The sequence below is a fragment of the Pongo pygmaeus genome, chromosome 12 (genome assembly GCF_028885625.2).
Source record: "Pongo pygmaeus isolate AG05252 chromosome 12, NHGRI_mPonPyg2-v2.0_pri, whole genome shotgun sequence".
NCBI classification, from domain to species: Eukaryota; Metazoa; Chordata; class Mammalia; order Primates; family Hominidae; genus Pongo; species Pongo pygmaeus.
The window spans coordinates 115,402,680-115,419,628 of NC_072385.2; the positions used below are offsets into that span (position 1 = coordinate 115,402,680).

Sequence of the window (16,949 nt, forward strand, 5' to 3'; positions counted from 1 at the left end):
ATGCATAAACTACACAGCAGTTACACTGCAGGTCTAAGGATTCCTCCCTCCTCTTTTCCTCCTACCCTCTCCTGCTCTCTCTACCTCCACCTTCATCTCTACTCCACCTGTACATATGTATTCCACCCCTGGCTCTAGATGAGAGAAGACCACAGCTGAAACACATCTTCTCATGCTCCCTAATTTTATGTAAACCAGTCCAAAATATATCGGTTGTGACATGTGACACTTACTGAGTACCTACCATTTTTAAGTGTTCTCCCAGGCAAAGACCACAAGAGGTATGCAGACACAATCCTATCCTCTAGGAAACGTAAAACCTTAACAATCTGGTCAAGGAAGTCAAATGTGCAAACTCAAACAGCCAATACTAGAAGGCTCTTTGTCTTCGCTGCCAGTGAGGGTCACACATGAAGGAAGCAGAGATCTTTATAGGCTGGAAGTGGTCAGGAAAGAAAGACTTGAGGTAGCCTGTGATTTTGATGGACGGGCAAGATGTGGATGGGTAGAAAGGACAATAAAGTGGAAACAGATATGCTGGGGGATCAATGAGTTTGAGTAGCAGCTTCAAATTGGGGATAGGGTGGTGTAGGACCACTTCTCATGATTCCTGTTCCTGGTGCCTTGTATAATCCCCAGTAAGAGGGCTCTTTCCCACCTCTGAGTTCCATTCTCATTACTCATAAGAAACCTCCTGGAATCCATCCCTTTTTCTTTGTATTCTGACTATTAGTTGCACGTTACATCCTTCCCAAATGTAAGGGAGTGGAAGATGGATTATCACAATTATTGGGGAGTTTGTCTCAAACTACACAAGCTGTGGCTCTTTTTCCTTGTCTGAAGAACCTGCAATGGGTGGAGGGTGGGAAGTGGGAGATCACAGTTCCAGAAAGTAAGCACCCTGAGAGCAGAAATGGTGTCCCATTTCTCTGTGGCTCTAACAGGGAACAGGCAGGGCCAGGCACATATTGGATGGAGAGGCAGACGAACGAATGAGTCTTTAAAAGTAGCTTAGTCTACAGCTATGAAGTTTGTAGCTTGAAGAAGGGTCCCTGTGACACTAACCCTGATATTAATGAGGCATTTTACAGTGAGCCAAGCACTTTGCCTTCCATCATTGTGTGTAATAGTCCCATGGAGAGGGCAGGGAGGCATTTGTAAATGGCCTGCTCAGAAGCCTATATTTACAATAAGTCCAAGCTTTTCCCACTGTACCTCTGCCAGTGTCAAGATCATTTGAAGATGACTTTTTTTTAATAGGGACCAATGATATGTCTTGTTCAGTGATTCTCAAAGTGTGGTTCCTAGATCTGCAGCAGCAGCAGCACCTGGGAACTTGTTAGAAGTGCAAATTATCAAGCCCCACCTTGTACCTACTGAATTAGAAACCCTAATACTGGGGCCCTGGTTTTTTGTTTTCGTTTTGTTTCATTCCCCCACCCTGAACCCCCACCCCAAGTCCTCCAGGTGATTCTGATGTGCATTTAAGTTTGAGAACTACTCGACCATTCTATTTCCAACTGATTCATGTTGCTTAATTCTTTGTCTCATCTATGAAAAACAGTCCTACCTCAGACTTCAGCTTGTCAGGGCCCATTCCTCAGAAGGTGAATTGAACTGAATTTACAAGTCCCAGGAGCCCTCAAAGGAAAACACACGAAATGCCCTGAAAAGTGGCATTTGTAACAGGGCCTGTACAGAGATCTGTAATTCAAAGTACTCATCAGACATTCCCATGGGGAAGTCCGCCCCTACTCTGGGATTTCAATACATATGAACCCCAGCAGCCTGAACACTGTACTGGTTGCCCAGCCTCCATCATTAGGCTTGAGCAGCTTCCACGGAGGGCGCAGGACCCAGGGCGCCGAACTCTCACAACCAATCAGGCGCCCCCCAGAGGGAAACTACAAGTCCCAGCATGCCCCACGCGCACCGTCAGGGGCCGACCCGCCGCGCCCCAGAGTTCTCCGCGTACAGGTGGTCGCTTGGGTTCCGGTAAGGCGGCGGCTCCGGAACTCCCGTAGAGGGGCAGGTGGGCCCTCGGGCCCGACGATGGCAGTGGCCACTGCGGCGGCAGTACTGGCCGCTCTGGGCGGGGCGCTGTGGCTGGCGGCCCGCCGGTTCGTGGGGCCCAGGGTCCAGCGGCTGCGCAGAGGCGGGGACCCCGGCCTCATGCACGGGAAGACTGTGCTGATCACCGGGGCGAACAGCGGCCTGGGCCGCGCCACGGCCGCCGAGCTACTGCGCCTGGGGGCGCGGGTGATCATGGGCTGCCGGGACCGCGCCCGCGCTGAGGAGGCGGCGGGTCAGCTCCGCCGCGAGCTCCGCCAGGCCGCGGAGTGCGGCCCAGAGCCCGGCGTCAGCGGTGTGGGCGAGCTCATAGTCCGGGAGCTGGACCTCGCCTCGCTGCGCTCGGTGCGCGCCTTCTGCCAGGAAATGCTCCAGGTGTGGGCCTCGGGGGGCCGGGCTGGTGGGGAGGGTCTGGGCACGGGGTGGGAGGGGACTGCGGGCTTGGGCTGAGCCGCGAGGGACCGCCCTGGGGTTCAGGGTGTCACCTTGGGAACCGCTGAGGCTGAGAGGAATCCAAAAAGCCACTTTGAGGCGGCCGGGAAGCTGCAAGGTTGAGAAGGAAAGAGAAACTAACTGGGAGGGCTGCCTTCTGTCCTCTAAGGATGTCGAAAAAGAAATGGGCCCAAGAGAAAAATAAATAAACCAGTTTCTGAACATTTCATTTCGTTACGTGAGGACCGCCCCGGAGTAGATCCATGGCCTCTGAATTGTTTTTCCTGTGTCAGAAGTGAATTTGCACCGAGCTGTGTCTTCAGAACCCCAGAGCACTGGGGGAAGTTGCTAGCCAAGGACCTCAGATCAGTCCTTTAAAAAAAAGTACTCCCTCCCCTGGCCTCTGCCCCTTTTCTGCTGGGGTAGGGAGCTCGCTGCCACCAGTAAACTCAGCACCATCCTTAACGGGACTGTGGCCTGATTCCAAGTAGAATACAACTTGGAATCCAGTGGTCATGCTCCATACAGGAACAGGAATAAAAATAATACCCAGCATTACTGAAGATCTGTATGCCAGGAGCTGTGCCAAGCATTTCAGATTTTCCTTTTTGTTTTAAATGAAAATGAAGTGTCCTTGCCTATAACTGTCATTGAAGCTACACAGTAACCCTGTGGAGTAGGCATTATTATCATCCCTATTTTACAACGCGAGGAAACTGAGGCATAGGAAGGCTAAGAAACTTGCTTGTGGTCTGTCTCCAGAACACTTGCTTTTAACCCTTGTTCTTTCCTCCTGCTGCCTGGCAGTGAGATGTGAGGATTTCTTTGTGCAAATGGTAAGTAATTCCACATAAGTGGATGTTCTCTGTTGAGATTGAGGTAGAAGAGTTTCTTGCAGGGATAACTGGCATTCAGAGGGCATTTGTTCAGAAGAGTGAAATTTAAAATTAGCTGGGACAAGAAAGGTGCCTATATGACATGGAGTCTCTTGAGTGTAGAGAATAGGTTCCCAAATTTTCTCAGTAATTTTTTCATGATGCCCTTAGGCCAGAAATATTTCCCAGTTCATTTATTTAGAAAGTTTATTTTGCCAAGGTTAAGGATGCACCCGTGGCAGAACCTCAGGAGGTTCTGAGGACATGTGCCCAAGGTGTCGGGGCACAGCTTGGTTTTACACATTTTAGGGAGACATGACACATCACATGTGTAAGATATACATTGATTCTCCTGGAAAAGTGGGACAACTCGAAGTGGGGGCTTCCAGGTCATAGATGGATGGGAGACCAAAGGTTGCATTCTTTTGGGTCTTTGATTAGCCTTTTACTGAATACAATTTACATGTGCAGGAGGGATAGAGGAATAATCACTTATGTCTTAGACTGGCTCAGTGAGTCTGCATTTTCACATAAACAATAGGGCAGAGTCAGCAATCATAAGCATTTATCTCAGGTGAGCAGAAGGATGACTTTAGAGTTTGGTCTTTTGTTTGGCACTTGTGAAGATGAGCTATCAATTTATTAATACATTGCCAGGGTGAAATTCAACAGAACTGTTTTAGGGTAAAGATCTTGAGGCCCATGTGGGCAAATTGTGAGGGTGATATGTAGCTTCTTTTTCTTTGTAGCTATCTTATTTAGGAATAAAATGGGAGGCAGGTTTGTCTGAGGCAGTTCCCAGCTTGACTTTAACCTTTGACTTAGTGATTTTGGGTTCTGAGATTTATTTTCCTTTGACACAACCTAATAAGTAGTTATGTCCTAACAACTTAGTAGCTATTTGAGAAGATAACACAATTGAAAGAAAAAATAATATTTTTATTTTGTTCTTAAACAGCCATAACTACTAATGGGAAATGTATCCTTGTTGGTCATTACACCAGTGTCTGAAACCTTGGAATCAGATTGGACACTGCCACCCTTATTTCTTGTTCTAGGTAGATTTTTAGCATTGTTCTTGTTTTTTATTACAGCAACTGCTAACAGCTGCTTAAAAGTCAGCTCCACAAAGAAACAATGTCATTGAAAGGAATATAGCACAATGTAATGTTCAAGCTGTGAACCACCTGGAGCTAGTAGTTTTTGAGGTATTGAGCAAATATTACTGTGTTTCCCTCGAAAATTTAAAATATTCCACAACACCCTGAGAATTTGCTGCAATGCTGTAGGCCGCAGTTTGAGAGCTGTTGCAGAACTAGAGAGTTGGTTTTTTGTTTATTGCTAGTATTTAATTATGTGTAACACAGGTTAAGAAATAATACTCATCAATGAGATTTTGGAAGCATTAAAAATGGATCTTTCTGTTCCTCTTTCAAATATAGATGGGGCTGGGTTTGCTTCTTTGGCACTTGAGGCAGAACTAATTAAAAAGTGGGGACACAAAGAGATAACTAAGTTGTCCTTGCTTCTAAGTATTTCTGTTCCTGCCTGGCTGTGAAGTTAAGTGACTATAATTAGAAGGAAAAAAAAAAATGGAAATGTAGATTTCCCACAGGTTGGTATTCTTGGTATTTATTTCATTTATCTCCTAGAATTTAAAAAAATAGTAAATGATAAAATTTTAAAATAACACAAGCCCAGCAAAGAATGCTGGCTAACAAATGATTAATTCAGGAAAATCTTCCAAAGGATTAGTGAAAAAGAATACTCCTTTCTTTCCCCCATGAGTGAACTCTTGCCTTCTTTTTGAAGTTGACTATTGGAAAACCCAAAAATGCTTAGACAGGGCAGAATGAGAAATAGTTAATCCTCTGACAGGTGGGCTTCGATAACAGTTGTGAAATGTAACACATTTTTTTTTTCACTTATAGTTGGCAGAAGGGCCAGTGAAATTTGAAATTTGACCTCATATTAATCATGGGTCATCACAGTGTCTTTATGCTTGGAACATGTTGTGCGTTTCTTTGTCCATCAAAAGAAACATAGAACAACCGAGAAAAGGCTAGAGAAGACCATCTTACATGATTTAAGGAATAAAAAGACTTCCCTATGAGAACAGTCTAAATTTTAGGACTTTAATTTGGAAAGATACAGAAGCATATGTTCAAAGTATAAAATGTTGACTGTACAGATCTCCTAGAGTCCCCTTTACGCTGGATATTTTTATATTACCTGGGTTTTTTTTCTTAATCTTTGATTATTCTTTATGAATCTCGATTTATTCATGATGTTCTCTCCAGTGTAAGTTTGCATTTCAGACCTTTTCTATTGCTTGTTTCACTTTTAAGGAAATGACTTGAAGTTGTTCCACCCCCATGGTGCCATTTATCCTGAGAGAACTACAGAATAAAGCAACCATCAGTTTGCCCTTGGTGTTGATAACTAGTAGCTCTGGGAATAAACTATGCTTACCTGTTTTCTACAGCATATGGTCTGTCTAGCTTTCATTGCCTCTCTAGCTGTTTTGAAAATCCCAATTAGCCATGCCAGCTTACTAATTAAGAAAATAGGCCTTGATGTCAAAGACTTCATCTTCAGATCTGATCTTATTTTGCTACTTAGGAGTTTGATACTGGGCAAGTCACCTAGCCTGTGAGCTTCATTTGCTTATACAGTTGTTGGAATTAGATGTGGTGACATGTGAAAAGCACAAAGCCTGGCTCCTATCAAGCTTCTGCATCTATTTTTTTTTTCTATTTTTCTCTCAATTATTGGAAACTCATAGAAGCATTTTGTAGAATTTTAGTAGTTTGCAAGTATTTTTAAACATTTTATCATAGGTACACTTATAATTTTGATATGATCTCAGTATTAACATGATAACTCCCAAATTGATATTTTCCTAGTTCAACTGAAATTAAACGCAGAAATATGGGATTATAGGAGTGCCTTGTCCTCAAATTGACTGTATTTCTGTTTTGAGAAAGATCTTGGTACTGATCACATAGTCAACTTTCTAGTGCAATGTTAAAGTTTATATATTTGTAAATGTTATTGTTATAAAAGCATAAAACCAGAAATTAAGTCTTAGATTTAGTTTCTACATCTTTTATTGGAAGATGACTGTGGATAAATGTCTTTCTTTATATCATTTTAATAAATGAGAAAAAAGAGCTGTTGAATGAAAGATCATGAATATCAGTGTTTATCTGAGGAACATCCTGCAAAGGAATCCCTTTCCCCATTTATTAAACACAAAATTGCCAGTGTTTCAAGTAGTTCTCTGATCGATAGACCAACAACTAAAATTAAATGCTTTTAGTCTCAAGTTCCCATTTTTATTAAAATGTAATTATCATGAACAGAAAAAGCAATACAAGGCGTGTGTTCTTAATAATTCTGCCATTCTCTTTTTGACATTTAAAGGAAGAGCCTAGGCTGGATGTCTTGATCAATAACGCAGGGATCTTCCAGTGCCCTTACATGAAGACTGAAGATGGGTTTGAGATGCAGTTTGGAGTGAACCATCTGGGGCACTTTCTACTCACCAATCTGCTCCTTGGACTCCTCAAAAGTTCAGCTCCCAGCAGGATTGTGGTAGTTTCTTCCAAACTTTATAAATACGGAGACATCAACTTTGATGACTTGAACAGTGAACAAAGCTATAATAAAAGCTTTTGTTATAGCCGGAGCAAACTGGCTAACATTCTTTTTACCAGGGAACTAGCCCGCCGCTTAGAAGGCACAAATGTTACCGTCAATGTGTTGCATCCTGGTATTGTACGGACAAATCTGGGGAGGCACATACACATTCCACTGTTGGTCAAACCACTCTTCAATTTGGTGTCATGGGCTTTTTTCAAAACTCCAGTAGAAGGTGCCCAGACTTCCATTTATTTGGCCTCTTCACCTGAGGTAGAAGGAGTGTCAGGAAGATACTTTGGGGATTGTAAAGAGGAAGAACTATTGCCCAAAGCTATGGATGAATCTGTTGCAAGAAAACTCTGGGATATCAGTGAAGTGATGGTTGGCCTGCTAAAATAGGAACAAGGAGTAAAAGAGCTGTTTATAAAACTGCATATCAGTTATATCTGTGATCAGGAATGGTGTGGATTGAGAACTTGTTACTTGAAGAAAAAGAATTTTGATATTGGAATAGCACTGCTAAGAGATACATGTGGGTATTTTGGAGTTACTGAAAAATTATTTTTGGGATAAGAGAATTTCAGCAAAGATGTTTTAAATATATATAGTAAGTATAATGAATAATAAGTACAATGAAAAATACAATTATACTGTAAAATTATAACTGGGCAAGCATGGATGACATATTAATATTTGTCAGAATTAAGTGACTCAAAGTGCTATCGAGAAGTTTTTCAAGTATCTTTCAGTTTCACGGCCAAAGTGTTAACTATTTTTACTACGATGTTTGGTGTTTGTGTGGAAATAATCTGCCTGGTGTGTGCACACAAGTCTTACTGGGAATAAATTTACTGGTACAAATTCTTAACTGCGCATTTCTTTGGAGGCTTCACTGAATACAGTCCTTTATCATGTCACCATTAGCCTATGCTGATCTTGGTCTGCCCAGTCTCTTCTTGCCGCATATCTTGTACACTGCTCTGAGAGATAATATTCCTAAAACCCAAATCTATCACATTCCTGCTTAAAAAACAGTGGGTTTTGAGCCTTAAAAAAAAAAAAATGGGCAGAATTCTTTCTTCAAAAGAAGTGTTTCACTGAAACATAGAAGCTGGAGGGGTAAAGCAGGTTATTGCAGTGCTGCCAAGGTGGAGTCCCCCACGGCAATTCCTAAAGGGATTTCGTAGAATATAGTGGTTTATAAACCACTTTTATTTAGACTAAAGATTAAACTGTTGAAGATAGAGTTGAGGCTCCATGAGATAGCACCATGCTTACCCTGCACTGTCATACTCAGCACTGTTCAGCAGAACTTTGCAGTGAGGAAAGGAATACTCTGTGTTGTCTGATGTGGTGTACTCTAGAAACATGGGATTATTAAGTACTTCAAATTCAACTGAGAACTGAATTTCTAATTATATGTAATGTTAATTTAAATAGGCACATGTCTAGCAACTGGTATCTTGGACAGTACATCTCTGGTCATCCCATCAGATAATCCAGTCCTGATTTTAGAACAGTCACCTACTCACGTGCTTTGGGCCTTTCTTTATATTGTTCTTTCAGTCTGGAATACCCTCTCCTTTTTCCTTGGAAATACGACTTACCTTCAGGTTCCTTTCAAATGTGTTCCTTTCTCCAACCCCCGTAGGCAGAGACAATTCTCTCTTCCTACTTTTTTTTCCCCTTGATCTTGGTACTTTTACTAGGAGTTTAGTGCACTGATTATTCATTCACAGGTTCAGTCAGATAATCAGAATAGAAATTCTCTAAGGAAAAGAGATTTATTATTAGCTTTCCTCCGTCAAGAATCAAGTATAGTGCCCAGCACACAGTAAAAAATCAGTAAATAATGGTATGCATAAGAATAATTGAGCCCAAATAGGAATATTGCAGGCATCTGTGTTACAACATCAGAAGTATCTACTTAATTTTAATTATTTGTTTCACTATCTCATATCGGAAAAAGGAATTATAACACTAAAGTATAGACAGTTACACTGAATTTAATGACTATTTAGCCCAGGGATAATTCTTGGTTATTATTTTTAAGACCATTTATAATATCAGCTTATGAGTATCAGTTATTTTCAAGAATGGCAGGATCTTGGCATATCATGCAGAAGGTCTGTTTTCTGTTAGAGCATTGCCTTGTGAATTGGAGAAACAGTGTATCATCACAGGTGTGCCTCTGCAGGTGTAGTGGATATAGCTGCATCATGTTCTTTGAAACATTGTATTTTTAAAAAGTAATCCTACAAAGAGACCTGCTGAACTTAGAAATATAGGCAGGAAATACACCAGAATGCAACTTGGAAAAATGGAAGCTAATAAATCTGTCCTACACCTCAACTTCATTAAAAGGGAGCCCCTTTTTTTCATTTAATACCATCTTTTCTGGCTGCATTTTGATACTTGATGCTTTTCAGGGGATTTGGACCTTTTGTAAGAGTTGAGCCTTTCAGAGTTCTTGTTTGTGGCACCATAATAAAATAGGATATATTAACTTATCATGATGGAAAGCTAGAAACTTATATGGAAACACCAACTATTAAGGTAAAATGAGCTGCCATTTGGAAGATGTCCTTCCCACCACTGTGTTTGATGGAATCGAGGACTAAGAGCTCCAAAATGATGAGGTCGATTTTGAAGAAGTCCTTAACTTCACCTCCTTCTTTCTCCCTTTTGCTGACTCACTTTAAACCATTTTACCGGGCAAAGAAATAAGTAAAAGGCAGTCCTGTTATTTTGATATTGTTCTCACCCTCAGCAATATATTAGAGGGGAAACTGTAATGTGCCAGATAATGGAAGAAGTGAGTTGGAAGCCCATTTTCCATGCTGGTTCTCAGCTTCATTTTTTTTGAAAAATTGACTCCTGTTTCAAGCGGCTTATTCTGAGAAGGGTTGAGGTTGCTGGCCTTCTGTTTCACCTTTGCTCAGAGTAACTATTTTATATAGTGGGGTTCTAAGTAGCATTTAATTGGACAAGGGGTTTCACAGCTTAAACATACCACCACATTGGGTTTGACTAACAGCTCTACTGTGTAATGCTTCCTGTAACCTTGGCAAGTTACTTAACCTTTCCGAGCTATTATTTTTTTTTGGCTTTATATTGAAATATAAGTGTCTACTTTAAAGGATTACTCAGTGAATGAAAGAGACAGAGTAGGTAAAGTGTTTAGCAAAGTGCCTGGCACATACAGGTACACATCCATTTCTCCTTCCACAATGCGCATAATCATTACTATCCATTAGCAGTAATAGTAATTAGCGATGCTAATGGTTAGGCAAGTACATATCATGGAAACAAAACTCTAAACCAAGGGTCAGCCAACTTCATCTAAAAGGCCAGATTTCTTTTTATAATCTTATAAAAATGTAAAAACCATTTGTAGCCAGCACATACCATACTATTGTACTTAAATGACTGGTACAGTCTTCCAGGCCCAATGGACTGGTACAGTCTTCCAGGCCCAATGTACTCACTTACTTGTTTACCTTTAAGACACCTTGTTTGGGAGTAGTTGTTGTATATGCTGTGACTCCTATTACTCTATAAGGCTGCTGTTGTTTCTCCATATTATTTCTAATGTTGTGGACAACTATTTGCTTGCAGACCAGGAAGCCTAAAGAGTATATTTTAAAAGTCTGTCTCCAGCTGTAGATTCTGGTGTGAGGAAGAGCAGTTATCTGCCTTCAAGTCCCTCCCCTGACAAACTTGCTGGGCCTGGCCAGAGATCTGAGGGACTCTGTATTTGAATATTTAATTGATTCCAAATGTCCTATGGAACACTGAAGAGAGAACATGTTACTAATCACCCTTCAGGAGCTTGGCCCGCACAGACAGCTTCAGATGTTCCACAAGCCTTCTCTGGGCGATGGGGAGTTAAATTAGTTACAGGTTAACATGGAGAAAAGTAGTTTATTCCTAGAGGAAACTAAGACGAATGCTTAGTTTTATGCAAACAGTAAGGAAAAGCTTTTGCTAAGCCAGATGTGTAATCAAAGTGCAGTGGAAGCACTTTTAAGCAACTACCATCTAAGAGATTTGCTGTAATAACTGATTCTCCGTTCTTTTTTTCTAAAAAAAAAAAAAAAACTAATGCACATAGCATGTGAAACTCTAGGCTGATAGGCTTTCTTCTAGCACACAACAGTCCTTCTGTTTCCTCTTGTTCTATTATATACTTAAGAGTGAGTTGTGTACCATTTGTTATTCACTTAGCAAATATTTATTGAGTACCTATTATGTAACCAGGCATTATTCCAGTTCTGGGAATGCAGGAGGCAATAAAGAAAACCCAACCCAATTTGTGTATGCATATGTCAACTGTGCTGGTTAATAATCACATTACAAATTATTAATCATACTGCAAGTCAATGAAATGTGAGTACAAAGAGAATTTATATGAAAAGTAGAAAAGTAGTTTTGTAAAAACTAAATGAAAGCAAGTCACTAAAAATTCACTGTTGACTAAAGTTTCAAAGCAACTATCAAATACTAAAAATAAATACAAAAATATGAAAGGAGTCTGTAGTTAGTGCTTTGTAAGTAACTTTAAACTTTGAGTCCATTTTAAGGACAAAAAAGCTAGAAATCCAACTCTACTATTTAAGTGAATACAGGAATACCTCAGAGATACTTCTGATTTTGTTCCAGATCACCACAATAAAGCAAATATTACAATAAAGTGAGTTACACAACTTTTTTGTTTCTCCATGCATGTAAAAGTTAGGTTTATACTATACTGTTGTCTATTAGGTGTATAAGACCATTATGTCTAAAAAAACAATGTACATACCTTAATTTAAAAATACTTTTTTTTGCTCAAAAACCTCTAACAATTATCTGAGCCTTCAGTGAGTCATTATCTTTTTTCTGGTGGAGGGTCTCACCTCGATGGCTGCTGACTTCAGGGTGGTGGTTGCTGAAGGCTGAGTTGGCTGGAGCAATGTCTGAAAATACAACAACAATGCAGGTTGCCAAATTGATAGACTCTTCCTTCCATGAAATATTTATCTGTAGCATGTGGTGGTATTTACCCACAGTAGAACTTCCTTCAAAATTGAAGTCAATCCTATCAAACCCTATTGCTCCCTTCTCAACTAAGTTTATGTAATATTCCAAATCCTTTGCTTTCATTTCAGAAATGTTCACGACCTCTTCACCAGGAGTAGAGTCCATCTCCAGAAACCACTTTCTTTGTTCATCCCTAAGAAACAATTCCTCATCTCTTCAAGTTTTATCATGAGATTGCAGCAGTTCACTCACATCTTTAGGCTCCACTTCCAATTCTCTTGTGATTTTTACCTCATCTGTGTTTACTTCCTCCAAAGAAGGTTTGAACCTTCAAAGTCATCCATGAAGGTTGGACTCAGATTTTTCAAATTTTTGTTAATGTTGATATTTTGACCTTCTCCTTTGAATTATGAATGTTCTTAATGGCATCTAGAATGGTTAATACTTTCGCAGAAGATTGTCAATTTATTTTGCCCAGATCCATCAGAGGAATAACTGTGGCAGCTTTAGCCCTAGGAAATGTTATTTCTTAAATAATAAGACTTTAAAGTCAAAATTACTCCTTAATCCATGGGCTGCAGACTAGATGTATCAGCAGACGTGAAAACATTAATCGTTTTATACATCTCCATCAGAGTTCTTGGGTGACTATGTGCATTGTCAATGAGCAGTAATATTTTGAAAGGCATCTTTTCTGAGCAGTAGGTCTTAACAGTGGACTTAAAATTTCAGGAAACCATGCTGTAAACAGATATGCTGTCATCCAGACCTTGTTGTTCCCCTTATAGCACATAGGCAGAGTAGATTAAACATAATTCTTACAGGCCTCAGAATTTTTAGTATGGTAAATATGCATTGACTTCAACTTAAAGTCACCACCTGCATTAGCCCCAAACAAGAGAGTCAGACTGTCCTTTGAAGCTTTGTTTCCATGCATTGACTTCTCTCTAGCTATAAAAGCCTCAGATCGCATCTTCTTCCAATGGAAAGCTATTTTTTCTGCATTAAAAATCTGTTGCTTAGTGTATTAGTCCATTTTCACGCTGCTGATAAAGATATACCCAAGGCTGGGCAATTTATAAAGAAAAAGAAATTTAATGAACTCACAGTTCCACTTGGCTGGGGAGGCCTCACAATCATGGCAGAAGGTGAAAGGCACGTCTTACATGGCTGCAGGGAAGAGAGAAAATGAGAGACAAGCAAAAGGGGTTTCCCCTTATAAACCCACCAGATCTCTTGAGACTTATTCACTACCATGAGAACAGCATAGGAAAGACCCATCCACATGATTCAATTACCTCCCACAGGTCCCTCCCACAACACGCGGGAATTGTGGAAGCTACAATTCAAGATGAGATTTGAGTGGGGCACAGTCAAACCATATCACTTAGTGTGGCCACCTTCATCAATGTTCTTAGCTAGCTCTTCTGGATAACTTGCTGTAGCTTCTGCATTAGCACTTGCTGCTTCACCTTGCACTTTAATGTTGCAGAGATGGCTTCTTTCCCTAAACCTCATGAACCAACCTCTGCTAGCTTCAAACTTTTCTTCTGCAGCTTTCTTACCTCTCTCAACCCAGATAGAGTTGAATTAGGGCCTTGCTCTGAATTAGGTTTTGGCTTTAGGGAATATTGTGGCTGGTTTGATCTTAGAAGATCACTTTAGACAGCCCACTAAAACTTTTTCCATATCAGCAATATGAGGCTGTTTCACTTGCTTATCCATGTGTTTCCTGGAATTGCATGTTTAATTTCTTTCAAGAACTTTTCTTTGTGTTCATAACTTGGCCAACTGTTTGGCATGAGAGGCCTCGCTTTTGGCCTTGGCTTTTGACATGTCTTCCTCACTAAGCTTAATAGTTCCTAGTTTTTGATTTAAATTGAGAGATGTGAGACTCTTTCTTTCACTTGAACGCTTAGTAGCCATTGTAGGATTATTAATTGACTTAATTTCAATATTGTTGTGTCTCAGAGAATAGGGAGGCCCAAGGAGAGGGAAAGAGATGTGGGAATGACTGGAGCAGTCAGAACACACACAACGTTTATCAATTACATTTGCTATCTTATATGGGTGGGGCTTCTAGTGCCCCAAAACAATTACTATGATAACATCAAAGATTACTGATTACAAATCACCATTACAGATAAAATAATAAAGTTTGAAATACATCTCTTTTTTTGAGATGGAGTCTTCCTCTGTCGCCCAGGCTGGAGTGCAGTGGCACAATCTCAGCTCACTGCAAGCTCTGCCTCCTGGGTTCACGCCATTCTCCTGCCTCAGCCTCACAAGTAGCTGGAACTACAGGCACCCGCCACGACGCCCGGCTAATTTTTTATATTTTTAATAGAGACAGGGTTTCACTGTGTTAGCCAGGATGGTCTTGATCTCCTGACCTCATGATCCGCCCACCTCAGCCTCCCAAAGTGCTGGGATTACAGGCATGAGCCACTGCACCCGGCCATAAAGTTTGAAATATTGCTAAGCACTACCAAAATATGACATAGAGACATGAAGTGAGCACAAACCATTGAAAAAATGTCACCAATGGATTTGCTCCATGCAGGGATGCCAGAAACCTTCAGTTTGTTAAAAAAAAAAAAAAAAAAAAAAAAAGCAGTACCTGCAAAGCACAGTCAAGTGAAGCATGATAAAACAAGGTATTCTTGAACAATGTAAGAAAATGAAATTCCAAGTGAGTCCATGCTCAAAAAGGAAAACAACAAAGATACCAGTTGAACCCATAGCCTTATATTAGAAGACAGACAAAGAAATGAACATGCTATATGTTTTAAGTTCAAACATTTTGTGGTACATATGATTCATCTTTTTTATTTTCTGTTTTAATCAACTTTTTAAATGTAACCAACCAATTCAAAATAAGAATGCTTCTATTGTACAGCAGAGATATCACTTCATATCAGAAGAGTTTTCGTTTGGAGGGATTGACAATAAATGTGTTCTGTGTAGTGAAGCATGTTTTTCCAAGGAGTTCTAATCTAAATTTGGGAATAGTTTTATTTTTTAAAATGCACCAATATATTGAATTGATAACTTGATATATTTGGTCCTAAAGTGTTTTTGTAGCCAGTTCTTAAAATTTAGTTTCATCATCAGATTTGTTTCTCTCTCTCTCATTTTAAAAGCTCCTATTAATTGTGATAAATATGTTTCTGAATATTTAATAAAGTTATTTTTCAGTATGTCATTTTATATTTGGAAGTTGCCATGTTACATATGGACAATTCCAGGCTGGTTTGTCCTAAGTTGGGGGTTTTAGAGTCTATTAAAAACAAAGAAGTTTCTACCTTCCTTTATAATGTTGAACTTAAGCACTTGTACCTTCCTCTTTTTTCCTTTTTGGTATAACCCACAGATGTAGATAGTTCTCCAGCTTTTGACAGAATGAAATTGGTTCTAAATCTTCCTAATAGCCCCCATTTTTGCTACTATGAGAGTAGTAAGGTGAATAAATAGTAGAGTTTTAAGTTGTAAACAGATTCAAAACATTTCATCTGTGCAGGCATACATACATGTTGGCATTTTAGTTATATCTTGAAGTTATCCACATGGTTTGAGGAAATGTTGAGCACAGAAAAATATATAATCATTATTAGTCTGTGAAAAAAGCAGAGCGAGTTTCTGCCACCAACCCATGAAAGCACAGGAAATGGCTTTGTGTAGTAGGTGTTTGAGTCTAGGCATTCTGTTGACAGAAGTGGGTTCTACCCAGGGGTTTTGTGTTAATGTAATCAAACACTTCAGAGCTGCAGCCTAGCAAGATCAAGTCCACCCACCTCAGAGTTTATCTTTAGCTCATCTGGAAGAGTTTATTTTAAACATTGAACGTTGTTTGCTGCTGTTGAAATGAAAGTGAGAGAGTTACAAGCTTTCTTCCACTGCCATCTGGCAGGTTTACTGATGGATCGGGTTCTTTAATCCATGTAACCCTGTGTGTGGGAGCTATTGTCTTTGTGTTGATCATGCAGCTGGCTTGGCTGAACTTTAAAAAGCTTACATAAAGCTATCAAAAGCCATCCTATAGATAAATGAAGTTGAGGATGTTGCAAAAGTCACTGAGGCCTTTTTGGAGAAAGCTTGGATATATATTTTTCATTCTTCACTGAACACACATTTTGCATGTTCTCTTTATGAGCTGGAAAAGAGGAAGATAACTGTATTTGGATATTTTGAAAGAAATAACTGAAGCTACCAAAAAAAGTGATTATTCTTAAATAAGAAAAGTATTGTAGCATAGTAGAAAGGAAAGAAACAGCAGATTAGGGCGTCCATATTTCATTAAAGTAAATGTGGGATGTAAAAAGTCACATGCGTGTGCTCTTTTCTCGTTGGAGGTTTGTCTGGCTTTTTCTTCAGCCTACATATGGCATAGGGATGTTCAACGATACACTTATTACATACTTAATCATTAGCTATAGCATCCTTAGTTATAGTACTACACAGAATCTCATGTAGTATGCTACTAAGTATAATAATTTACAACCAACTCCAGGGCAAATTTTCAACCATATTCTCAAATGCGTACATACATCTGCATGAAGAGACTGCATGCAAAGAGTAGACTATGTGTAAGATAGGGTATCATGCATAAATTTTTATATTACATTTGTAGGAACATAAGAAGACAAATGGAAGATGAAATATCTTGGATATGGTCAATTGGTATTCAGTTTTCTTTCCTACCTACATCTAGAGTGCCCTTTTTTTATCTTGCATGACTTGGACAATTTAAAAACAAAAACAAACTACATTACCTACATCATGAATGAAAACCAGTTTCCAGCAAACATATACCCATGAAATTAGATGCTGAGGGGACAACTGAGCAGGCCTTTTTACCTACAGTTTTTGGCTATTTTCTGCTGGCAAGAAAGGCCATAGAAACAG

General features: G+C 39.8%; 1 protein-coding gene across 1 annotated transcript; it reads left to right on the forward strand.

Moving 5' to 3' along the window:
- The first annotated feature begins 1,914 nt into the window (after positions 1-1,914).
- Positions 1,915-7,890, forward strand: RDH14 (retinol dehydrogenase 14). The gene is made up of 2 exons (XM_054475009.2): positions 1,915-2,445; positions 6,804-7,890. The coding sequence occupies exons 1-2, from the start codon at positions 2,053-2,055 to the stop codon at positions 7,419-7,421; spliced, it is 1,011 nt and encodes a 336-aa protein (XP_054330984.1). The 5' UTR covers positions 1,915-2,052; the 3' UTR covers positions 7,422-7,890.
- The last annotated feature ends 9,059 nt before the right edge of the window (positions 7,891-16,949 follow it).

Bases quoted from the DNA above. Each gene is read 5' to 3' on its own strand.
- RDH14 (XM_054475009.2), top strand. From the start codon at position 2,053: ATGGCAGTGGCCACTGCGGCGGCAGTACTGGCCGCTCTGGGCGGGGCG. The intron at 2,446-6,803 runs GTGTGGGCCTCG...TGACATTTAAAG, and splicing joins TCTGCCAGGAAATGCTCCAG to GAAGAGCCTAGGCTGGATGT.